Source organism: Schistocerca gregaria, chromosome X (genome assembly GCF_023897955.1).
Source record: "Schistocerca gregaria isolate iqSchGreg1 chromosome X, iqSchGreg1.2, whole genome shotgun sequence".
Classification (NCBI taxonomy): Eukaryota; Metazoa; Arthropoda; class Insecta; order Orthoptera; family Acrididae; genus Schistocerca; species Schistocerca gregaria.
The window spans coordinates 799,555,514-799,582,967 of NC_064931.1; the positions used below are offsets into that span (position 1 = coordinate 799,555,514).

The 27,454-nt window shown below is 37.9% G+C and overlaps 1 protein-coding gene across 2 annotated transcripts; it reads right to left on the reverse strand.

The window, feature by feature from the left end:
* Positions 1 to 2,259: 2,259 nt before the first annotated feature.
* Positions 2,260 to 24,096, reverse strand: LOC126299388 (uncharacterized). 2 transcript variants are annotated; one of them, XM_049991257.1, is made up of 4 exons: positions 24,022 to 24,096; positions 11,164 to 11,341; positions 6,472 to 6,673; positions 2,260 to 2,656 (listed from the first exon to the last, which is right to left on the reverse strand). In XM_049991257.1, the coding sequence occupies exons 2-4, from the start codon at positions 11,332 to 11,334 to the stop codon at positions 2,394 to 2,396; spliced, it is 636 nt and encodes a 211-aa protein (XP_049847214.1). In that variant the 5' UTR covers positions 11,335 to 11,341; positions 24,022 to 24,096; the 3' UTR covers positions 2,260 to 2,393. The 2 variants fall into 2 exon arrangements, with proteins under 2 accessions (XP_049847214.1, XP_049847213.1); XM_049991256.1 differs by lacking the exon at positions 24,022 to 24,096 and adding an exon at positions 18,050 to 18,439.
* Positions 24,097 to 27,454: the final 3,358 nt, after the last annotated feature.

The window sequence follows — 27,454 nt, forward strand, 5'->3', positions numbered from 1 at the left end:
ACGTGCTCTGCGGGCCAACGTCCTAAACATGCCACTTTGTCATGCATGATGGTGGCAGCTTGTGGCCTGCAAGCATATTTCTGTGTGTGTAGGTTTGCAGTACACAATGTGACCTAAACTGCCATCCCCTCCTCTCCGCACCAACACCAACACGTCCAGCAACAGAAGTTTGCCATTTTTCTCCAACATAAATTTTATGTTCAAATGCAGAGAATTTGCGTGCTGCAAAACTGAATCCTATTATACAGTATGCAATGCTGTGGAGCCAGATTACAAAATTGTCATCCACAAAACACTGAAAGCATGTAGGTTCCACCTCTAATGACTGGTGCATTCTCTCCTCAAAACCTTCCATAAAAAGACTTGCCACAGTACATGACAAAGAACTACCCACTACAACACAGTCTGTTCAAAGAACTGATCATTGTATAAACAGTGCTTATCTCGTGTGGAGGAAGGAGGAGAGAGGAGGGGATTAGTGTTTAACGTCCTGTTGACAATGAGGTCATCAGAGATGGAGTACAAGCTCAAATTAGGGAAGGATCGAGAAGGCAATCAGCTCTGCCCTTTCGAAGGAACCATCCCAGCATTTGCCTTAAGCAATTTAAGGTAATGATGGAAAACATATCAGGACGACTGGACACGTGTTTGAACTGTCGTTCTTCGAAATGTGAATCCAGTGTGCTACCACTGTGCCTCCTTGCTCGGTAAGAAAAGGCACCTTCAGTCATGTGTACATAAACCAATGCACACAGCCATATACTTACAGGCCATCAGCTGTCACCGTCCTTCTCAATTAAGTGGCGTACTTTGGAAACTGACCCACAGAGCACAAGTCTTACCAGATTCAGACAGTTGATCTGATAAGCTACACCACCTCCATATATTTTTACAGAATGGATATTCTAAACGGGAGATTCGCCATACCTTACACTCAACACATGTTACACAAAACGAGGAGCTGTAAGAAGGAAGAATAAAGAGGAATGGTCGTCTTGTCGCACGTCACCACGATTCATCGAAAAGATGAAGATTACTCAAGAAACAAAGTTAAATGCATCTTCCAGATGCCAATGAAACTATGAGCTCTTTCAGGTTCAGTGAAAGACAATGTTGGTTTAAGAAGGGTTGGTATCTATCACACACACACACACACACACACACACACACACACACACACACACACACCAGCCAGCAGTGTGTTTGCCACACCCTGAAGATGTCAGTCAGTTGTGCCAATAAAATATTGTGGAAATTTCACGAGTGCATTTGACATCCGGCCAGAGAAACATATTTACAACTAGTCCAATGGGAAAGCGTCAAGCAACAAAGTTGATTCTATTTAATGGGAAAATAATCCAAGATTAATGTTTATAAATTGCAGATTTTAGAATTCTGCTTTAACCCAGTTCATTTTTGTGTTTATGTAAGATCAATAGGTTTATACAACCTGTCATAAATGAATAATGAACATTTCTTTCTTAGTACACTGCTACATTTAATTTGTGTGTAACATACCCTTTTCTCAACCTGGTAGCGATTTCCTGAACCCATCTCAGACATCTGTTATACAACTGAAATTGTTAAAAGCCAACTATAAAACATCGAATGATCAAAAGGAAGTGTCGGGTTGGCAAGAACTCCAGTCATTACAAAACCCAAATACTAGTACGATAACAAAATCCTAGCTTCAGTATTAGTAAAAACTATGGGTACATAAATAACCTACACAGAATAAAGCCCAAATATGTTGTTACAATATAATGTGTTAAAAGTAAGTTCTGAAAAATCAACTGATGCAAAGATTTGTTTATATCAATTCTAAAGTCCAGAGCATACAAGACGTTCAACACTTCTGCATGTCATGCAATTCTCTAAAGTGCAGGAGAAAACTAAATTCTAAATATAAGCAGACATAACCGCCAAATTAATCTACTCATTAACAGAAGGATGGGGCAGTAGTCAGTGCTTTCGTTGGAATAAAATATTTATGGGAACTTCAGTCTCTTCAAACTACATCCTTTACCATCTATCAGTGCCATCTAAAATGAAAATTGAGTTAACACTTGTGTCCCTAGTGTCACACTAGAGTAGCTGCAAATTGTAATCATGGAAAAACTTATTTCCTTCCACTCAACAAATTTCATGATTGTCGATTGCAATAAAATTTACACACACAGTTTAGAATATTTCTGATTGTCATTCCCACTAATTCTCATCCAACTAAAAGAACTGACAGCTAGAAATTAGTTACACGAATTTACCAACATTTTAATGATTTATTATAAAAATCTTAAATGGTATAATAATGTAGTCAGTAATAATCAGTAGTAATCAGTAAGTGTGCAATTAATTTGTTATTTCTTCAACATTATTTGTCAAAGTTCTTCAGACTAAAAGTCTGAATCTTCTGAATCATCACTTCCGCCTCTGATACCACGAACAGCTTTCCGTTTCTTTTTTGAGTGACTCATTTCTGGAGGTGTATTAAGGTCACCACTATATAGCAATACACCTGACTTAGCAATGTGCCACTCCAGAGCATTGGTACAATGGTCTTCGCATTGCTTCATCTCATGAAAGCTGATGACACGGCTCCTCACCTGACTTTCCACTACACACAAGATAGTTGGAAAAGACTTCATACTAAGTCTTTCTGTAAAATTAAAGCAACTTTGTTAGAAAATCATGGAATACTTACAGCAACAAGAATGTCTATTACACTAGCATCAAATGAAATTTGAACATTCCAAATTAATGGTAACACTGTAGTTAAATTTGTGTGTTCTATATACATATAAATATACACTGTATATGTGTATAATCTCTCTCTCTCTCTCTCTCTCTCTCTCTCTCTCTCTCTCTCTCACTCACACACACACACACACACACACACACACACACACACACACACACACACACACACACACACACTTCATGACAATTTTAGTGTCTCAATCTCACTTCCACTTCAGTTCCCAAGCACTCAAGAAAAGAATTGACACATTTAATGCAGGCTTGATCAGATGCCATCCTACATGATTGTGATGGTCAGTAGGTCAACATCTTTGACAAAGCAAGGAGTATATCAACAGCCATCATCCTTCGGATGAATTAACTTTCCTGGTGCTGTATCAAAACCAAGATAATGGACTGCATTATTATGTGAATACATCCTGCACTACTCACGGTGCCCTGAAGAAACAGTGTATAATATAGTAATTACAGGCTATACCTCATCGCACTAAGATATCTGTAGAGTAGTGTCCTTGTGCAAATCAGAGTAGCTGATATCAATTGCTTCCCTATGATCCTAGCTAACATTGTGGGCAAAACTTTGGTATTTGGTTGTACTATAATTGCTGTGTAATCAGCAACAGCTGCTCCTGTGTGTGCCACTGGTGTCCAGAATGTAGACAAGAAGCTTAGGCATCTCCCAAAGATCACAAGTGGTATAAATGATTTACACCTTATAACAGGACTTTTTGTCTGCATACAAGAATGAGTAATATGCATATTTTGTAATTTGATGTAAAGTCTGTGATATAATACACTGTTACAATAACTTCTGTAAATCTCAATATCAAACAGTAAAAAGAAAATATTGTGTGTTAACCAAATGTTTTTGTAAATTTGAAATTGAAGTTGTAAACTAACAGCTTTTCTGAAGGAGAATTTTCCACTAATTAACCTCATTGAGTAAAACAAAGTTTGACAAGCCATAGAAAAGTTAAGTGATCTGCACACCAAGTATGATGTCCAAATGGTCAAGCAAGCTAGTTTCCTTTCTCGTGCAGCTCAAAGAAGATGAAAATGAATTACTGGTGTATTATGTGACTTACTGGTGACAAATACAAGGCTTTGTTATGTTTCAAACTCTAAACCAATTGCAAGTTACATACAGTATCATGTTTTATTATACGCAATCACTATGATTTTTTCCAATTATCCCTACAAATTAACTGTCCAGTCAAACAAAAATTATATAGGGTGTTACAAAAAGGTGCAGCCAAACTTTCAGGAAACATTCCTCGCACACAAAGAAAGAAAATATGTTATGTGGACATGTGTCTGGAAACGCTTAATTGCCATGTTAGAGCTCATTTTAGTTTCATCTGTATGAACTGTAATTCCTTGATTCACCACCAGTTGGCCCAACTGAAGGAAGGTAATGTTGACTTAGGTGCTTGTGTTGACATGTGACTCATTACTCTACAGTACCAGCATCAAGCACATCAGTACGTAGCATCAACAAGTTAGTGTTCATCACGAACGTGGTTTTGTAGTCAGTGCAATGTTTACAAATGCGGAGTTGGCAGATGCCCATTTGATGTATGGATTAGCACAGGGCAATAGCCGTGGCGCGGTACGTTTGTATCAAGACAAATTTCCAGTACGAAGGTGTCCCGACAGGAAGACGTTCGAAGCAATTGATCGGCGTCTTAGGGAGCACGGAACATTCCAGCCTATGACTCGTGACTCGGGAAGACCTAGAACGACGAGGACACCTGCAATGGACGAGGCAATTTTTCGTGCAGTTGACGATAACCCTAATGTCAGCGTCAGAGAAGTTGCTGCTGTACAAGGTAACGTTGACCATGTCACTGTATGGAGAGTGCTACGGGAGAACCAGTTGTTTCCGTACCATGTACAGCGTGTGCAGGCACTATCAGCAGCCGACTGGCCTCCACGGGTACACTTCTGCAAATGGTTCATCAAACAATGGGTCAATCCTCATTTCAGTGTAAATATTCTCTTTACGGATGAGGCTTCATCCCAACATGATCAAATTGTAAATTTTCACAATCAACATGTGTGGGTTGACAAGAATCTGCACGCAATTGTCCAATCACGTCATCAACACAGATTTTCTGTGAACGTTTGGGCAGGCATTGTTGGTGATGTCTTGACTGGGCCCCATGTTGACTTTCATTTATGGGGGCATTTGAAAGCTCTTGTCTACACAACCCCAGTACCAGATGTAGAGACTCTTCGTGCTCATATTGTGGACGGCTGTGATACAATACGCCATTCTCCAGGGATTCCATGCGACAGAGGGTGGATGCATGTATCCTTGCTAACGAAAGACATTTTGAACATTTCCTGTAACAAAGTGTTTGAAGTTGCGCTGGTACGTTCTGTTGCTGTGTGTTTCCATTCCATGATTAATGTGATTTCAAGAGAAGTAATAAAATGAGCTCTAACATGGAAAGTAAGCGTTTCTGGACACATGTCCACATAACATATTTTCTTTCTTTGTGTGTGAGGAATGCTTCCTGAAAGTTTGGGCGCTGGACAGCAAAACGTCATTGCTACCGTGTCGGGTGAGAGGTACGGCGATGTGTTACAGAATGGCATCATCCCAAGCCTCATTGATAAACACCTGCTGGAACGTATGATGTTTATGCAGGATGGCGCACCACCCCATATTGCTAGACGCATGAAAGATCTCTTGCAAGCATCGTTTTGGTGATGGTGTGTTCAGGCACCACTTTCATCATTCTTGGCCTCCCAGGTCCCCAGACCTCAGTCCATGCAATTATTGGCTTTGGGGTTACCTGAAGTCTCAAGTGTATCGTGATCTAGCGACATCTCTAGGGATGCCGAAAGACAACATACGACGCCAATGCCTTGCCAGAACTCCGGACATGCTTTACAGTGCTGTTCACAACATTATTCCTCAACTACAGCTATTGTTGAGGAATGATGGTGGACATATTGAGCATTTCCTGTAAAGAACATAATCTTTGCTTTGTCTCACTTTGTTATGCTAATTATTGCTATTCTGATCAGATGAAGCGCCATCTGTCGGACATTTTTTGAACATTTGTATTTTTGGTTATAATAAAACCCCATGTCATTCCAAGCACCTGTGTCAATTTGTACCTCTCTATCTACATTATTATGTGATTTATTCAGTTTTCAAATTTATACTGACTTTTCATCACCCGGTATATGCCACAGTCAACTCTCACAACATCTCACAGTTTTAATAGCTACTGTGTCCCAGTATCATAATTACAAGTACATGTGGGTGTGTAATGAAACACTATGGGTTTTGGGTTTCTGACACACACTATTTCAGAATGCGTCATCAAATTCATCACTGGTTTTATTTCTTGTGTATTATCAGTTTGCTTACACAAGAGAGACGGAAATAATAAAATTCAAGCAGCACTGTGTGTAAACAGTGAACCAGATACAGGAATGTTCTTTAGGATTTTAGTGGGAGAGTGTGGTAAACTAACCAATACAGGTAACCACAGAACTATGATTACCAGCCTCAAGATGGGTTCATGAAAATTTACTATTTGGACAACTATCTAAGGTAGTGCAGTGAAAAACACAGCCATTAAATGGTAAAGTGCATTGCATTCATAACTTACATATTTTTACTAGTGATTTCTGCAACAGCATGTACAATAGACCTGCTGCCAGATTTTGAAGATGTCATTTCAAGAAGTTACTTACCAGTAAGAAACTTGCACCTTGCAGCATCAATTTTGCAGAATTTCGCTTCAAGGTGTCGCTTGCACAGTACCCTCATATGGTAGTCAATCACTTTACAAAGGAATATTTCACTTTTAAAAAAATGACAAACAACATTTTTTGATTTCTTGGTTGCATTAAAAAATTCCTTCTCATCTGACAGCTCATCATACTGCCCATGACCCTGAAAGAGAGTTATTTGGGAATTACACACACACACCCCCATACAAATCTTAACATGCAAGACAGTCGCAGATCTTATAATAATGCAAAAGACACTCTCTTCATATTATTTCAGACATATCCATCAACTAAATATAATAGTCTGAGCCAATCTAAGAATCAACAGTTGGTCATACAGATTTTCAGATGAAAACAGAATGGTTAAACACAATCAGATACATCAAATTTCCAAAATTTAAGTAGCACAGTTTTTGCAGCTTTTCACAGAAAATTTGGAAGAACAATTACTAACCAGTATTACTATAAATGGTAGGATGGACCGAAGTATTTCTGTAGATATGGTACCTATTGCAGACAGTTTGCTGTCCTCTGACTTTATGAAAAACATCTTTCATTAGAAAAGAAACTGGCACAAGTATTGCATCACAAATTCCATAGAGGTATTATATGAATATTTTTCACTTTTGTCAATACTGACAATCAACAACACACTTTCCATTTAATTTTTAATGTTTTAGTTCCTGCCTATGGCCTCCCTAATGACGAATGTATAGCAAGTGTCAATATTGGATGGAAAACTTATTGATGAACTCTAATCCAAATCTAAGCCACAAATTTTAAATGTATCTGATGATGTGTCATGCCTACTAAAATATGTACACTGGACAAAAAACTTATCACCACCAGAAAGACATCAGACTAATACCTCTAGCTTTAATAATGGCCTCAGTTTGGTGTGGAAGAGTGTCCACAAGTTTCTTCAGCTATGCTGAATCAAGCTTAAGCTACTCATTGACAAATAGATCCCATAGAGCAGGCTGTTGCAGCTGAAGTACCTGCCCGTGGACAGCAAGGCACCTGCAGATAGCAGTAGCCAAACGGCTGTTGTGTAACAATCATGCAGTACTGTCAGAGTCAATACCATCATATTACCCTGACCAAGCACTCATGGACAGGGGTTGCCAAGAAGGTATGCACAGAATGTATGCAACAGGGCTACTTTAAGGGTAGCCTGTAGTACCTGTACCAGCCCAGACAAGCTGAAGGATATTCGTAGGTGCTTGTGCCCCATTGGGAACCATTTGAATAGCCTGCTACAGAGCTACCAAACTGTGGGGATGTTTATTGTTATGTTCCACTTGCTGTCCCAGGTGAGATTAAGATCATGTGATTTTGCAAACTGAGTTAGTTGTGACATAGTGCCTCAATGTCCATCAAACCCAGAAAGTACACATGCCTAGTCAACAATGTTGACGTCATCTCTGAATACAGTACTGTCCAACACCATATTCATTGTGATGAAAAAAGCAACACTTGGTCACCAATAATGTTGAAAGAAATACCCGATGCTCATGATGATCCGAATAAGTGGGTCCACATCACAGTATGAAAAACATCCCAGAACATCACAGAGCCACCTCTGCCCTGAACGATACCATTGCAGTTTAAACGCCTCATTGGCATATCAGTGCATTCGCACTCTCATCATTTGAAAAGATACAAAATTTTGATCTGTTGGAGTACATTACACACCTCCAGCCGGCTCCTGTACTCTTCTGTATTGAGACCAGATACAGCTTGACATGTCACATGGGCAATGGACTTTTGAGAGATACAGATTTCCAAATACCCACTACATGTAACTCCCTTCACAATCTTTGCTCACTAACTAGATGAGGTGGACTTTCATTCGCTGACACCAGCAATTCCCAATAGGTGTAAAACTTTTCATTGACAAGACATGGGTCTCATCTCCTGTTCCTGCCAGACACACTTCTATAGCTACAGTTCTTAAGACATGTTACATGGCTATGATTGGTAAACCATTCCATGCAGACACATTGGACCGCCAGCAATGACAAACAATTTGGGCAACTTCACTCAGTGTGGTGATGGGCATGTCCACACACTACCTCCTTCCTGCTGTTCTGTCACTTCTTCACACCCATCCACCTTACTATGCTTGCGTCATACAACTGACTCACATATTCACAAGCTGCACATAAACATCACTTTACCCCCATGACTACTTCATCATCATCATCATCATCATCATCATCATCATCATCATAGGGTCAACGATAATTTAGTACCACTTCTGCACCATCTACATCACTGCAAAGTAACCACTGTGCTCTTTTATAGGGGGGAATGGGCAGACTAATCTTCTGTCAGATGATTCACTTTCTGTCCATAGCACAGCTAAGCAAATAGTTTACCAGGCAATGACATCATCATTGTGTTATGTTGAGCTTAGAAATTAGAGGAGGGAGCCATTTGGATAATCAACACAAATGGAAATTCTGTTGAATTCTGTCACAAAAGGAATACAAGCACATAACAAAGACATAAGTAAATGATTTGTTTATATGGGTTTTAAACAAATGACTTCAGCCAGCATTTTGGGATCGTTGGCTGATTGGTGAGAGTTAAACAGACTAAAATATGATTTCATCAATCCCTTATTCTGTGAGCACAGAGAAGATGATGAATACAATTTACTGACAAAAATTTTAAAAGATACACACAGTAATACAAAACTAAATAATTCTTCACAAAAGCCTTAATTCATGTCTGTAAAATGTCAATGCAGTGAAACCTCACACAGTGAGCATAATTTGTTCCAGAATCTTGCTCTTAGTGCAGAACACTTGTTAAGCAAAATAATTTATCCCATATAAATTAATGTAAAATACGATAACCCATTCCACGCAGAAAAAGTACTAAGGCTTATCTCTTATTCATGCCATTTGTTCAAATAAAATTATTCATACAGTATTATGTACTTCATTATTCATGATACATAGCTAATTATTTTTTAATACGAAGCTAACTATAGTCATTTGTTTCTGTCGACACTTCAACACTTGACGAAAATGCAACACAGCATTATTGTCAAATTTGTAGCATGCATAGCCACTGCTTTATTGGGGGTGACGATTTTCAGTGCATGGTGCAACCAATTCCCATGCTTTCAGCATTTCTCTTATTGCACCAGAAGATTGCTGCTTTGCTTTCACTGCCTCCTCCTCCTCCAAAGAATTTCCTTCTACAACTTCCTGCTATGAAACACACTGCAAATACATAAGCTCTTTGGTGGTCATTTCTTGGCTATGATCTTCCACAAGCTCATCGTCATAGTTATCAACTTCTAGTTCCATGTCCTTGGCCAAAGACACAGTCTCTTTGACTACAGGCTCCATAGGTATTGACTCAAATGCCTTATAGTCACAGTCGACAATGCACTACGGCCAAAGCTTCTTCCAAGCAGAAGTGATAGTTTTCTTGGTAACCCCTTCCCACACCTTTTCAATCATCCTGATACAGGCAACAATGTTGAACTGATATTTATAAAACTCTTAGAGTGCAATTGTAGCTTCAGTCAACTCAAAGCAATGCTCAAAAAGTGCTTTAGTGTAGAGCTTCTTAAAGTTAGAAACAATCTGCTGGCCTATTAGGCTGGAGTAACGGAGTGGTGTTGGGAGGCAGAAATTTGATCTTGGGGAATTGAAATTCTTCAAGGAGTTGGTCTTTTAGGCCTGGAGAATGGGCACAAGCATTATCCAAATGACTAAATACTTCATTGATCCAATCATAAAAAAGATCATGAGTCACCCAAGCCTTGTTGTTGGACCTCCACATCACGTTTAACCTCCTCTTCCGGACTTCACAATTCTCTACGGCTCGTGGAGTTTCTGAACGGCGAACAAACAAAAGTTTAGTTTTCAAATTACCCCTTGCATTGGCACAGAATACCAGTGTGAGACTATCTCTCATTGGCTTGTGACCAGGCAATACATTCTCCTCCGCTGTTGTAAAGGTATGCTTCAGCACCTTTTTCCAGAATAGCCCCACCTCGTCACAAAAGCCTGTTGCAGCAGATAACTCTCAGAATGCACAAGCATCTTGAAGTTGCTGATGAAATACTCAGTTGCCTTTGTAACGGAGCTGGCTGCTTTGCCATGCCTCCCAACACTGGATGCCAATTGTTCTCTTAAGCTTCTGAACCACATATGGCTTCCATTAAACATTACTTTAGCCACTGATGATCGGAGCATCTTCTTAACGAGGTAGACAAAAATCATTCTCGCCTTCTCAAAAAAGATGTTCTCATTAATAGTTTTGCATTGCCATTGCCTTCACTCAACCTTGCTTTGGTGATTTCTTGTTTTCACATACGAAGAAATGGCTCATAGGTACGTAACTCTACTCAAATGAGATGGACACTGTCAAGACAGAGGAATATTTTAAGGAGCTTGCTTGACAATTCCCACTTTTTGGACATGTTAAAAGTGGCTGGGGCATTGGGACAATGAATGTCTCTAAAACGACAGTAAGAAATGAATTGTTTGGAAAAAATGGTGTCATCACTCCTGACATAAGTACTTACTGAACAAGGTGTGCATATTTTATGAGAAATGTACACTGCTATCATTAACAAATTAGCTGGAGAATAAGTTCATAAATATGTAAATAAATAATATACATTACCAAGGCTGTCCACTCTTTTTCGAGTTGTGCTCTCTCCTTCAGCTCCTTTAAACGTCTCTCACGGAGTTTGTCAATATCTTCCAACTCCTTTAGTTCTTCATCCAACTTTCCCTCAATTTCTTCAGCAACTTTAAGAACTGTGCTAGTCAAATTAGACTGAACTGGATCCATGTTGTTTCTATACAACAAATAATTAAATAAAGACATTATCAACTTTTTCAACATAACAATTCAAATTATTTTTATAGCACCAACAGCATCACCAACAAATCAAACCACAAATAAACAAGGTTTGAACAAGACTAACCATAGCACTGCCAATGCACTTTTGATAATCTTTCATACAAATGCAAATGGGAGGAGTGTGGCATTATGAGCAGCAGATTTTTTTTAATAAAAACGTTTTGTTAATCGTTGACTTTTAAAGACATTCTGATGTGGAAGTAATTTCCTGAATCTGACAATACTGAATATGACAATTGCTGATGGAAGTCACATCTGCTACTAAGACTTAAATTTTTGTGTTATGTTGAACTGAAAAATTTAAAACAATTATGGAACCTAGTAGAATAATTCATTAAAAATAATTTTTTTTCAGACTTAAAATATAAAGCACATGACTACATTATAACATTTTCAAAAGATGGGCAATAAGTATCCACATTGGCATTGCTAGGGTTAAGCCCGGAAATCCTTTTAGCACTGAGCTTCAAGAAATTACTAAATATTAAGGGAAATAGAATTTTAGATCCTTTAAGATAGCTGTACTGAAATTTACAAGGTTAAAGTAGCGAAAAAGGTAGATTTAAAGGACAAGTCACTGCTGGCCACCAGTTGCAGGAAACTAACACATATTGTAACAATTGCAGATAAGCTGCTCCTGTAAAATGTGCATTATTTAAAATCAACTTCAAAATGTGTATTTGTGCTTGGTTACCTCAACATCAAATTCAAAACTGCAATTACCAAGAGAGATCAACTATTTCTCAATCATCACCCACATTATGAGAGTATCAAATACAGACAAGAGAGTAAAAACAATCAACCATACAAATCATCTGTGAAAAATGACTGACACTTGTGCAACAGACACTGGTTTTTTCAGAGCATAAGACAAATTTGCACATGAAATGGTGCTTCATATTAAATGATTGTATGATCAATAACCACCGTGTAACAAAAATCAATGACTGCAACATCAGGACTGCCAATTGCATATTAAAAATGTCAATTGGGAAAAGGTGTCCCAAAATTATTAGAACAATACATTGATCCATTTTCTTCAGCTATACATATTGCACAAAATACTACCAACAAATAAATGTAAGTCAAATAATGTGCAAATCCCACAAAATTAAAGTAACACCGGGTGGCTAAAAAAAAGGGAAAAAAAAGAAAAAAGAAAAAAATACTGCTCCTAATGGAAATCAAGAGAAGATAATCAATGTTCAAACAGTTACTTCACTGATATCATTCAGTATATGAATATTCTCAACAAACATTTAACTGTCAACAGCAAAACCACATCATATAAAAGGTGGTACACAAGAAAATAAAACTAAAGACCAATCCATTGATATTTATCCTAGGTTATAAAAATAATTTAAAGATTCATGAATGGAAAGTTATCCAACTTCTGAAGAAATACATGTCAATAACGAAAAGTGCCTCAGGAAAAACATTACTGACACAGCCATCTTTGGACTTCCTTTCAGGAACTCTGTAATGTTCTAGAGCACAACAAATGAGAACTATGACTGGTTCCTAGATTTTTCTACATATGATAGGCCATGATTTGTATTTTCTGAAATTATAGCAAACTGGTATGCATGTAGTTTCACCAACTACAGTTTTTTGTCTTTCATTCGGGTAACAGATAAATACAAATTACATTTCAGGATACAGGACAATTCAGTTATTGTATTATCCTGACTAGCAGCAGAATCAGCATTTCCAAAAATACTAGCCTTTTTCTTCCAGCCTTTGACTCGGTACCACAACAACGCGTATTAATGAAAGTGCAATCGTATGGATTAGTATCAAATGAAATTTCTGATTCCATTGAGGATTTCCAGTTTGGGAGGATGCACCAAGTTACCTTGCACAGACAGTCGACAACAGGTGTAGCATTAACTTCAGGCTTGCCACAGAAAAGTGGGTTGCGACTTTAGCTGTTCCTGTTTTGCATTAATTAATTGGCTGACAATATTATGATGGCACAAACCTAAAGTTTTAATTATCACCCCAAAAAATAAAGGATTATTACTGATTTGTTCATTTGCAGTTACATGTCTGCAGTCCTGGTACACACTGAAATCCCCATGTGACAGTGCCTTGGCATGGCACTACATGAATCAAAACAAAATGGCACAGCCCACTAATAAGTGTAGTACGGTACAGTAATTCATTTTCTGCAGATGATGCATCAATTTATACTGAGCTGGTGGAAGTGTGAGACAAGAATGCACCATCATAAGACAGCAATTAGGTACCAAAGACACTTCCAGTCCATCAGACAAACTGAATAACAAACATGGTAGATCATTTCTCTGTGAATCACTAGGAATTTCTTGCACAATATCTTAAACTTCACAAGTGCCACCACCCACCAGGTTTTGCAACTGCTCACATCCACTTAAAACGTCTGCCAAACTGTGGCAGCAGCTGAAATGTAGCAGCTGTATCAGACCAATTAAGACGACTTCTTTAGCCGCCTAATAACCGTGGACAAGTTCTGGGTGTATCTCTATGACCCCAAGACATAGGGCCAAAGCAAACAGTGGAAATGAGAAGATTCGTCACTGCCATCATTGGGCAAGCAGATGCTGATCATTTTCTGGTACTGCGATAATGTACTGCTCATATGTGACAAACCTTCACAGGAGCATATTACTGAAATATCCTGACAAAGTCATAAAAGGCTATCAAGATTAAGCACTGTAGTATGATTTCCAAGGTGGTATTTTTGCTACATGACAATGTAACAGCTCATACTGCACAAGATACAGTTACAGGTACTGCTTTTTGGGCTATTAAATTTTGAATCACCTTTTATTTTCTTGACATGGTACCTAGTAAATTCGTCTTTCCTCAGACAAGAAAATCACACGGCAGGTATGTTTAGAGCAGCAAGGTGATTTTTGAGTTGGAACTTTTCCTAAATAGCCACAAAGCAGAGTTCAAAAACTAAAGTCTAGGCCAGTCATCCATGATTGGGAAAAACTTGTAGCACTAATGGGTGGATACGTAGAAAAAGAATAACATTACCACAAAAAGTTTCATGACAACCTGCTCTGTTTTTCTTAAGTTTTAATTATAACTTTACACTAAGGTGATTAAAGTAATGAGATACCTCCTAATATCAAACTGCACCTCATTTTGCCCAATGTAGTGCAGCAACTTTAAATGAGATGGACTACAACATGTCATCTGAAATCCCTTGCAGAAATATTGAGCCACGTTGCCTCTATAGCCATCCACAACAGCACAGATGTTGCCGATGCAGGATTCTGTGCACGAACTGACCTCTCAATTATGTTATAAGGTGGCCAAATCATTCACTCAAATTATCCACAACGCTCTTCAGACCAATTGCAAACAATTATGACCTGCCGACACAGTACATCATTGTCCGGGAACATGAAGTCCACGAATGGCTGCAGATGGTCTTCAAGTTGCCTAACATAACAATTTCCAGTTGATCATCAGTTCAGACAGATCAGAGGACCCAGTCCATTCCATGTAAACACAGCCCACACCATTCTAGAGCCACCATCAGCTTTCACAGTGTCTTGTTGACACCCTGAGTCACACTTTAACCCTACAATCAGCTCTTACCAACTGAAATTGTGAACTCATCCGACTAGCTCACAGTTTACAGTAATCTATAGAGTCCAAATGATACAGCCACAAGTGACACTGCAGATGGTGTTGAGCTGTTAGAAAACTCACTCGCATCAGTCATCTGCTGCCATAGCCCACTAACACCAAACCTCACTGCACTGACATAGCAGATACAGTCATTGTTCATCCCACATTGATTTTTGTGGTTATTTCAGTCTTACTTGTCTGTTAGCACCGACGACTCAATGCAAATGCACCTGCTCTCTGCCGTTAAGTGAAGGCCGTGGATCCTCAGTTGCCTTTGATGAGAGGTAATGCTTGATATTTGATATTTTCAGCACACTCATGATGCAGGATCTCTGAATATTGAATTCAATAATGATTCCCAAAATGGAATGTCTGATGTGTTCTCCAGCTTTAACTACCATTCCGCACTCAAAGTCTAATTCCCATCACATGACCATAATCACCCGAGTACAAATGACAGCTCTGCCAACGCATTGCCCTTTTATACCCTGCATATGTGATATTACCACCATCTGTATATGTGCATAACACTATCCTGTGATTTGTCACCTTAGTGTACACTGTTGTTGTTGTTGTCTTCAGTCCTGAGACTGGTTTGATGCAGCTCTCCATGCTACTCTATCCTGTGCAAGCTGCTTCATCTCCCAGTACCTACTGCAACCTACATCCTTCTGAATCTGCTTAGTGTACTCATCTCTCGGTCTCCCTCTACGATTTTTACCCTCCACGCTGCCCTCCAATGCTAAATTTGTGATCCCTTGATGCCTCAAAACATGTCCTACCAACTGATCCCTTCTTCTAGTCAAGTTGTGCCACAAACTTCTCTTCTCCCCAATCCTATTCAATACCTCCTCATTAGTTACGTGTAGTGTACACTACTACGTGCTAAGACCACCTACAGCTTTTTGCAGATGATGCAATTATCTGCAGTGAATTACTGCCTGTAAAAAGCTGCACAAATATAGTCAGACATCAATAAGATTGCAAGGTAGTGCAGTAACTGGCACTTAATTTCAATGTGTAGAAATGTAAAACTTTGCATTTTACAAAATGCAGAGCAGTAGTATCCGTAGCTGGGCAACTTTAATCAAAAAGTTAACTACACTAATTGTTAATATATTACCAAAAAAGTAAAGTCTGTTAAATATTAAAGCATAACTTTACAAGATCACTAACTTGCAACAGTAAAACTTTATGCATTCTTTTAACTGGGTTACTGCTACTCCACTCTCAATATATCAATGCCCAAGACTGATTTTTCTTTTGGGTTTTTCTTGAATGGACCCTGATTTTGTCAAATAGTAGGTAGGCCTACCTGATTAATGATTAACAGATTCAGAGAAGGTTAACAGAAGTTACATAGCAATTTGATGCAATATGAGAGACTGATCGCAGTTTCTGTCACAGGTAAAGCAGGTGGTACATTTTGGTTCACTTGGATACTGGAGCAATGCACAGTAAGCCTTCCTCGGAGACTGCTCACAAAATATTTGGGCCTGTCATCCTCTAATATTACTGAAGTGTATGGAATACGAAGAAAATAGGGTAATGGGCGGCACCAATAGTCTCCAGTCTGTCTGATTTGCACCGAGCAAGTTTGATCAACTTGCTAAGAGCGTCATAGAAATGACGAAAAACTAATAATTATGCATTTAAGCAATAATTCTTTCTGTATCCCACATGCAAATGGAATAGGAACAAACCGAATGTAGTACAATGCAAAGTACTGTCTACCATATACTTCATACATGTGGTTTACTGGCACAAAACTGCTAAGTTACGAGCAATCCTGCCCTTCATACTGGTTTGCATAATACAGGTTTAGATGTAAAGGATACAATGAAGCTGTTTTACAACAATTTCTGTGCAACAACATAAGAAACAAAAATGTTTTACAAACACCTGTGTAGAGGTAAATTAGAAGAAAATAATACAGATAAAAAGATGGAAATAAAATGATATAATTCTTGTGGAATGGATTCAGGAGACATATTGCACAAAGTTATTACAAGTACAATCTGATGATTATTTAATATGAGAGGAATACCCTTTGAACTATTGAACTAAAGACTAAGTAAATTTTCTGTCTTAAGACTGCAGAGAATAAAGCATATTTTTAGTCATAAACCACGCTACCCAAAGCTTTTGGACAAAAATACCAATTCAGTTACACACACACACACACACACACACACACACACACACACACACAAATTCCAACAGAACTTTATCATCATATGCAGCCCCCACCCCCTTCTATCTCATCCTTAATATATAACATTGCAACTTCATTTGCAGCTCGAACTAACTTCATAAAAATCTAACATTACAGATCAGGTTAGAAATTGCACAAATGCTGTTCTGAGAGAATACAATGCAACTAGTTTTCACACAATTTCATAGAAATGAGTAAAAAAGTTACGGCTCATAATACTGGAAGCAAGTGACTCTGGCTGAGAAGTGTGAATCCAACTAGACTTCATTCTTTCCCTATATTTTAAGGTCCCAAAGTTAACGCCTCGGATACAATTCGACACAACATACACAACGCCTCACTGAACGAAGAGTTGTTATTGGTTATAAAATGTCGTGCAGCTTTTATGTTAATTATGTGAAGTACTTTGTGGTTTCTGTCGGTCAGTGACAATGATTCTACATTCACTATCAGTTTCCCTGTATAAGTTAGTGCAGTAATACACATACACACGAGAAATAATCAGTTTACCACAATGACTGTACAACAAACCAACCATCACCAAACACCAGGAAACTCTTCGTAATCAAACATACCTACGCTCTAACAATGCAAATTACAGAGAAACACCAGGAACTTTCACAAACTATTTTTTTTACAACCTCATAAATACTACTAATAAACTGCAGTACCACTCCATATATGGCGTTCTCACATTTTAGCAAAAATGGGGGTTAGAAACTATAAAGTATATTACAACATAACAACTGAAAACTTCAATACAATTACAAGCATAAATACATCAAATTAGTTTTAACTTACATTCGACAAATAATTCATATACCAACAAAACCTTTACTACAGCTTCGATTCGCCGTATATAGTGACCGCAACAACTCAACCAACCCGCCCACAACACTGACAGTCAGCGCAGTGCTGTTATGACGTCAAGACGGCAGGAAACGACAGCCTTCAATCTGGAACAAGTCCCGCCCATTCAGCCCCCCGCCCCCCTTCCCCAAACAACCTAGAGTTGAGATAATATGGATCACAATTTTATTTCAATTTTATTTTTGTTTTTTCTTGATGGCGATGTTTGCAAATCACATTTTCACGATACACATTTTAATTTCCTTAATAATACGCTCTTTTGGCAGTGGTATCCAGAAAAATTGTAACTCGTAGTAAATACTTATTATTTTTGTACTGTTTGTTTTATGGTTGACATATCTGTGATACTAAGACCTTTGATGTCGGAACTGGTGGCAGGGCCAGTGAGAACAATACTAACCTGCAGAGACTACTACACCATGTTACGGGCAATGTGTAAAATTGTTCTGCTATATAGAAAAAAAATGCGATTATCATTTATGTACATTATATGACGTTGGGTGTGTTTAGCTTATAGTTCACTGTTAGCTATTGCTTTTACCTACTAACCTTTCCCTGCCAGACTAATTTTGCAAGTATTCTGCTGTGTTTACATTCGTACTAGGCTTGCTGACAAATTATGCTTCTCGAAAATCTTACTATGTGCAAAAGATTTTTTTTTTTTTTTTGCTTTCACTTTTCGCACTTTATTTCCTGAATGACGAAGCTATATAGCAATACAAATGATCAAAACATTGATATAAAGAATTTCTTATTATAATTACATTGGATACAGAGTAAACTTTCACACAATAACACATTTCATGCAAAGGCCTCACGAGAGCGCGCTGGCGCCTTTAATCTAATCTGAAAGTCCACAGTAGTAATACATCGTACTAACTGTGATTCGTGCATGTCTTCACAGACAGAAACTAGTGTACACGCTTTCCCAAATACATTAGGTTGTGCAACAAACAAACAACAAACAGAATTAAAAGCGTGTCATAAAAACGGTTTTGGGTTTAAGGTAAATCTCACTAGAGCAGAAGGAAAGCATTTTTCTATATGTTGCACTATTTTCAACACTGCTACAGATGGGTGAAGCAAACCATCTTCATCAACCTTCATGGTAAAGGCAGCTCGATTTGTCACAGGAGTCTTACAGTGTGATCATTTGGGCACATGTAGGGGTCAGTAATAAATTTGTTTCACTCATCACATCTTAACATTTGCAAATATTTCTCACAACATATCCTGATATATAATAAATAATATTTTCATGGTTGAATCAAGAGCCTCAAAGAAACTACTATCTTCACTATCATCAGCGAACTCATCACTTTGCTTCTTATGGCACATGAATGCACGAACACTGAAAGAGCTCACATTCTCAATGTCATCTACATTACTCATGTCACTTGCAGTAACATTGTTCTTGAAGATCATTGTTCTCAGAGCAGACTGGAACTGAATTGTGGTGGGGTTGTTGTTCCACCGAAACCTAGATCTGATGCAAGAAGAAATGAGTTCTAGATGATCATGTCAAAGTTTGTATGCTAAAAAATACTTTAGAGGTTCGCTACACTAATACAGAAACTCCTCAGAAAGGCTTCTAAAACCATTTATGCACATCATAACTCTCAGCACAAATGTTTTTCGTTGATGTACTAATGCACACACACCATCAGTCCTTAATATTTGAATGAAGCTTTCTGCTAGACATAGAAATTCAGTCCAATAATTTAGCTTTTCAGTTCTTAATGATTGTTTAAAGCACGTAGCATCAACATTCCCAGAGTTGCACATATAAGACAGTTTATCAATAATTCTGCTGAATTGTAGTGTCAGAGGCGTCCAGACCATCTGGGTGCTGGGAACACTCTAGGAATTCAATGGCAGTACTCATTGTCTGGGCTACTAAAAAGACATTCCTTTTCTTATTATAGAAATTCACATGTGAACCAGAGAGTGAATTGGCACATTTTAAAGATTCACACTCTAGCAGATAAAGTAACTTCAAAATAAAGTCCCACTTCACATCTCCAGCTTCACAGTTAATAATTTTCTTTCCAGCTAAATGTTATGAACTAATTTCAGCATATGGCATGGACAATAATTGCATGAACATTACTGTAATTGGCAAGATACTTGAAGTAAGGGGCAAAACTTTCCATAATCAGTGAGCACCCAAGGTACTTCAGTGTATGATTGGTGACAGCAACTCCATCACACTTCGCTGACCTCATAAGAATACTTACAGAAAACAGTTTCAGTATAAAACCTCTCACATTTCAGTCATTATATCTGATGACAGTTTATTCACAAAGAAATATGCAATTGGGCACTTAAACATTTCAGTGTATGACACTATCTGAAAAAACAAAGCTTCAGAAGCCAGTTCTTCTGCATATATATTCACAATGTTGCCCAAATCGACATAGCTTGCGTACACTTTTTTGTTGTTGTTCCTAACAAACTGCTTCCTAATTGAAATGGTATGAAATATAAGTCACAGTCTTTAAGACATAATTTGTCGCTGATGATATGTTTTACATAGATGAAAATCTCTTGTAGATAACCAGGTTAACAATTTATTGATGACACCCAACCATGAAGAATACTGGGGTGGGGATAAAGAAACAGAGCACACAAATCTATATACCCTAGGGGAATAGAAATGCACAAGAGGGCAGATTGGTTAGTTCACTGTATTGCATGATTTGCTTCTTTGCATCACTGTATCTCAATAGGGTAACTGGATATTCCATGTCCAATCAACACACTGGTTAAGTTTTATGTCCTCAGATTCTGATGAAACTAGGTATACCTAGTGTCCCTACATTGTTATGAATGAAAACCATAAAATTCTTTTTCCTGATTTAATTAAAAATTTAATAAGCCTCGAATTTTCAATTTTTTGTCAAAAGTTACTACAACCTGGCGTAATAAATTTCATTTTCCCATTAACAAGATGAGATACAGACCTGGAAAATATGTCACTTTTAAAGCTCTTTGGATGGGCTTTCATTTGGTATGTAACATGATGGAGTGTACAAATAATTTTCTTAATTTAAATAAATTTTAATTTCCTAAAAAAGCCATATTTTAACATTTTTAAAAAATAATAAATTTTTTGCACCATACTCTCACAACTCTGAAAGTTTCGTTTTGGGATGATCATGGGATCACATGGTGAAAAATCTTCATTTTCTATGACTCGTGTGAAAAATTATTTTCATAGAGGTTCTTCATTAGGGAATCACCCAATTAATTTTAGAAAATTTACCAACAACATGACATTTATGAACAGCTGTGTTTCAACTTACATATGGTAATTAACTATAAAGGCTTTGTTGGTTTGTCCATGTCATTTTCAGACAAGGTGTCTATTCGGCCTGTTGTAGTCACTGGAATCACCTTACATAAAACATCCACCACACATATCCTCATGACATCTGGCTTCTATGGGTATACACAAGAGGGAGATGGATCATGTGGATGAAGAAATGTAATCTTCAGTTCATCTTCCCCCAAAATGTATGGAAGCCTCCACTTGTTGTTATACACTGTAGTTCTGTATCCATTTATACATATCAAGGACAGGGTTTCTTCAGGTTTAGTGGTCTCTGAAACTACTGGAGTGAATGCATGAAACATTTGAGTCCCTGGAATTGTTAATGCAGTGCTGAAGTGACTGTTTAAAAATGTGGCTCTCTCTGTATTCATCCTGACTTACAAATGTGAAATGTACTCCAGAGATATTTTCCACTACTCAATTGAAAAGCCGCTAAGCTGTAAGAATCTGACTGCCATGTGGATGTTGCAAACTTCTTCGTGCTGTGAACCTCTGGACGGTGCCACCAACTCCATCACAAGCCCGTTTCCATGAGCTGTCGCTGAAACACTCCATTCAGTCTTTCTGCCAAAATGCTTGATGAAAAAATAGATTTAAAAATTTTTCTTGTTTTTGTACTGAGCAGCAGCACCATCAGAAATGTTATATTTTTTAGGTTCCAAGTGTTTTCTCACGAATACAATGAGCTTTCTCTTGTAGCAGTAGATAACAGCAGTGTTATATTGAAGACAGTCTGAAACAACATAACTGAGATGTTCTGTTACTATTTTTCCTTTGTAGTACACATAAAAAGTGGGTGAACAATGCCTCGCTCACTTGTCCAATGATAGCTCTGGACATCATCCTGCATCAAAAATGAGTAGTTCTCTGCAAAAATCACAGTACACAGCAAACTGTGAATCTTGTAAGCTTTCTCTAGTGTGTTTCATAAATGAACTTTGTTGTCCTCCAATAAAGTCATGACAGAACAACATATACAGCTTACTGCACAATAGTGATGAATCTGAACTGATTTTTGTAAGGTCTTCAATTTAAATCTGCCCACAGAAATATACTGTGGAAAGATGATATTATCAATCAGCTTATCTTCAAATGCCTTCTGGAGTATCATCTAGATTTCCATATTCCCAGGACATGAATTACAGTCTCCCAACTGGCAATCTATTGATGGTGGATTCCAGAGAGCCTTTACAAAACAATGTTTATATGCCTGTATTTCTCCTCTTGTTACTGAGTTCAATCTTATATTTTCAGTCATAAGTTTCACATTTTGGTGAATGGCACATACACACACCATTTGCATACCACAGAGGCCTGCTGGAATACAGTTTTTAGGCCTCAACTCTGTAAACTTGGAAAAGCTAGCAGGCTTCATAGGAAAATTTTCTGTCAACACTCAGATTACCTGTTTTAAATTACAACGAACAAGCCTTTCTGGAACTTTAAATTTCTGACCGCCGCTGTCCTTCATTGAACCACAATCCTTTACTCCAGGCATGGCTGTGCTTATATCGTCTCTCTCATAGAATGACTGAATGGTGTGGACAGTTTCTACTGGCAGACACTTTTGATCTGGATTTTCCAAAGTCCTCTGTTCTGTAACAGTTGACTTGCTTGTCGAACCACGTAGTTTGGGGTACTTAACTCCTGCATTATCTTTCTTACACTCCATAATTTAAGGAGGCATGTTAAAATCGCGATTTTCTTTTTTCTGCTGCTTAAGTTTGTGAAGTTGGTCTTCAGATGGTTTAAAATAGCATTTTCTGACACCTCAGCTGGCCGAAGTGGCCGTGCGGTTCTGGCGCTGCAGTCTGGAGCTGCAAGACCGCTACGGTCGCAGGTTCGAATGCTGCCTCGGGCATTCTGTGTGATGTCTTTAGGTTAGTTAGGTTTAACTAGTTCTAAGTTCTAGGGGACTAATGACCTCAGAAGTTGAGTCCCATAGTGCTCAGAGCCATTTGAACCATTTGACACCTCATTGTCACTTTCAGAAAGCTCTGTGTAGCCAAACAGATTTCTTTTCGTAGCAGAATCGATTCTTTTCATCTTTCCTGTAGAATATTTCTTAGATGCTATCTTTTTCGTATTTACAGGAGACTGTCCTAACTCTTGAAGACAATCGTTGAGGGACTGCAAACATGTGCTTGAGAGATAAAAATGGGATTGGAGGCTCACCCCATATTGTGGACAGCATCTACCATCTATGAAGTTTCTTTCCACAGCTCTCTCAAACTTGTGCAATTTTCAGCATTTCATGAAAAAGTGTACACATCCATTCTGCAACAGTTCACAGTCCTTTTGTTTGGCAACTATATTTCACAGTTCCCAAAGGACTGAAGCAAAGTAAAATTACATATCTGCCACTTTCTCTATGTTGTTACCTTAATGTCTAAAATCAGAAACACATGGGATTTGGAGAAAAAATTAAATCACTACAGTAAAGGATTTTATGTTCCCTGATCTCACGTTTTTCAAGATTGTACGCTATACATTCGTAGCCCCTGTGAAAAATCTATAAGATCAATGCTAAAACTTTCCTGAAATTACCTTTCTTCCTTGCAAGACATACCTCGATTGTACGTTCTTGATATGGTTCACACTGCACGTGGTGGGCAAACTTCAGCGGCACCGAAACGCGGGAAGTGACGTAATTCACAGAAGTTACCACTACAGACCTCTTTGACTACTGAAGGCGTTGTAAGTATTGTCTTTGCACTCAAAGCTAATACGACGTCTATAATTGTATGGGGCAACGAGTTAAAATTTCATACAGTGGCTAAGATACTAGTTACAGCGCTCCTAGCGGCAACCAACGCTAACTCGGCCGCCATATTCTCCTTAGTCAAAACATTAGGAAAGCGTTCTGTTGTTTGTGTTGGAAGTGTGTCAGCTGTTGTGATATTACTGCAATATTTAACCTTTCTAGTTGACTTTTTTGTTACAAAATATAAAGTCAACATGCCTGCAGTGTGTTCAGCGTTCAACTACACAAATCTTAGCGATAAAACAACTACTATTTCATATTATAAGTAAGTATATTAGTACCGAAATACGACACACGTTTTTAATGCTTATTAAAGAGTCATTTGCATTGGAACTGTAATTATGCTTAAGACAAATGCAGGAATGTAATTTATTTATCGTTGATTACAGATTTCCTTTAAAAGATAAGGAAATTACAAAAAGATGGGTTGTAATATGAAGCGAGAAAACTGATTTCCTACTACAGCCAGTTACCTCTGTTCAGCTCATTTCGAAGAGAAATATATGTACCACACGAATGTCCAGAGGCGCCTTTTGTCAAAAGCAGTGCGAACTATCTTTAATTTTCCACCACATTTACAAAAGAAAGATAAAGTATTACGACCACAACCCAGAAAGCGACCTTTTGACAATTTGCAAGACAGTGCTGTTACAGTGACATCATTAGCACAAAGTAAGTCAATAATTTAATTTTACTCCACGGTCTTATTACTTTGAATTACATACTTTCTATTATAATCTTATGGTGTAACTCTGTTGTAAACTTATGATGTAACTGCATTCCTTCAGTGCCTATCTGTCTACCAAGTCCTAAGAAGTTGAAAGTACAATATGACAGAGTACAAGCAGAGAATGTGCGACTAAAAAAGCGGACAAAGAAAATGAAGCAACTTAGTGTACGACACAAAAGAAGAATTGTGCAGTTACAGACTTTAGTTGCTGGTTTGAGAAGAAGGCTATGTAGTTCAGTTTCTGATATGTTAAACAGTGAACACGTAGTTGGTTTGTTGAAGGAGCTATTGGAACTTCAGTGCAGTGGTAAAGTATGCCATTATTCTCAGCAAATAAGGAAATTTGCCCTGACCCTACACTTTTATTCTGCCAAGACATATAGCTACTTAAGAAAATTTGTGAAATTATCCCACCCAAGAACCCTTCGGCGTTGGGCAATGTCAGTGGGTGGCCATCCAGGTTTTACTGAGGAGGGTTTCGCTAAAATTGCCTCTGAAGTTGAGAATAGCACAATCCGAATTTTTGCAACATTGATGTATGGTGAGATGGCTATTAAGAATGACCTTGTTTGGGATGCGGAAAAAATAAGAGACTATGTTGATTTTGGGGAGGGTGGCATAGAATATGATGATAGCGAGGCAGCAAAAGAGGCTCTTGTGTTCATGGTCACAGCGCTAAACAGAAACGGGAAAATTCCTGTGGGTTATTGTTTAGTTCACTCCCTATCTTCTATTGTAAAGCTAAATTTGGTACAACAGTATCTCCGATAACTTGAAGACACTGGTGTTACTATAGTTGCTGTGGTTTGCGATGGTACTTTAGATTAGATTAGATTAATACTTGTTCCATAGATCATGAATACGACACTTCGTAATGATGTGGAACGTGCCACAAATAGATCTTTAATGGCAAATTGAGGGATCAGAAGTGATGAACAGGGAGCACAGTGTTGATTTCCCCACCCTTCAAATATGGTATGAGGGTATTCTACGTGTTTGACACAGCTCACATGCTAAAGCTGGCACGTAATTTACTTGCAGAAAAGAATTTTTTGTTAGATGGTACCATTTCAGGCAGTGATAACATAATTAAATGGGAATATTTTAAAAAGTTTGTGGATTTGCATAAAAAGGAAGGTTTGCATGCTGTAAACAAACTTAGGAGGCAGTACATTCTGTACCATACTCAAAAAATGAAAGTGGCCTTGGCAGCACAAACCCTTAGCAATTCTGTTACAAATGCCATGTTGTTCTGCAAAGATTTAGGCATTAAAGAATTTTATGGGTGTGAGGCAACAGTTAAATATATCAAAATATTAGACAGTGCCTTTGATTTATTAAATTCTTGCCACACAATGGGCAAGGGCACTAAGGCACCAATTTTCAGAGGGAACAGAGACACCGTCTGTAAAAGAATCAATGAATACATTAATTATTTCAAGTCTTTAAAGCTTTCTGATGGAAGTCATGTTATTCTGTCTAACAGAAAAATGCCGTTGTATGGACTTACGCTGAATTTAATGAGCATAAGGCAAATTGCAGAACTGTATGTTTGGAAAGAAAATGCAGAGCTCAATTATATTTTGACCCATAGAACAAGTAAAGATAACTTGGAATTATTTTTTTCCAGCACTCATAGTAGAGGAGGAAACAGAAATAATCCAATGCTGTGCAGTTTAGATCAGCATACAGGAAATGCTTAATTGCACAGATAGAAGGTTCTCAAAATGGAAATTGCCAAGAATCAAATACTAGTATGCTACCTCCTACTACCGTTCCATCACTTCCTTTTGCTAAGGTAAGCCCTACAGCTGTAGACCATGATTATGTGCCAGATTATGCCTCACTGAGTATGTACTCAGAATGTGTCATTGAGTACATAGCTGGAAGTATAGTGAGACAGGTGACAAACAAAATTAACTGTGCTGACTGCTTAGAAGTTATTTTTGCTTGTATTGAGGCTAAAAGAACTGGATTGATTGCAGTGAAAGATGTGAAAACAAGTTTAATCCATCCAGCTAATGATGTTGTTAAACTTTGTAATGTTGCTGAGAAGGTTTTCAGAAATAATGAGGACATAATCCTGAAATGTCAGAAAACGTTTTGTTGAGGTTCCAGACACAAGTGTTACAATTGGTGAGAGGCTCCTTATTTATAAACAATGAACATCTTTTTACAGAAACTGAATTAGGCGAAGAAACCCATTATGTTAAACTGATAAAACTGCTGCTCAAACATTATTTTATATGTCGAATAAATCACTTATGCAAATCAAAATCATCTGAGCAGAGGTGAGCCAACTGTACACCAAGCTTATTTTATTTAAAGGTCAGTGAAAAGACTGAAAAAATTCGAGTGTCAGTTAAAATATTGTAAAATTTAAATGTAAATAAACTATTTTACTTTCCTTGTAGATTGTTATTATTATTATTATTGAATTACTATGCTTGTGTTAACTACTTGTAACACATATTTCATATAATATTCTCGTTCATAGTGTACTGGTTT

What these genes read in the sequence shown, in the direction of transcription:
- LOC126299388 (XM_049991257.1), bottom strand. Translation starts at nt 11,334, where the DNA reads ATGGATCCAGTTCAGTCTAATTTGACTAGCACAGTTCTTAAAGTTGCT. An exon ending in AAAAAGAGTGGACAGCCTTG is followed by an intron (nt 6,674 to 11,163) that starts GTAATGTATATT and finishes ACTCTCTTTCAG; the next exon opens with GGTCATGGGCAGTATGATGA. An exon ending in AAGGTGCAAGTTTCTTACTG is followed by an intron (nt 2,657 to 6,471) that starts GTAAGTAACTTC and finishes TTAATTTTACAG; the next exon opens with AAAGACTTAGTATGAAGTCT.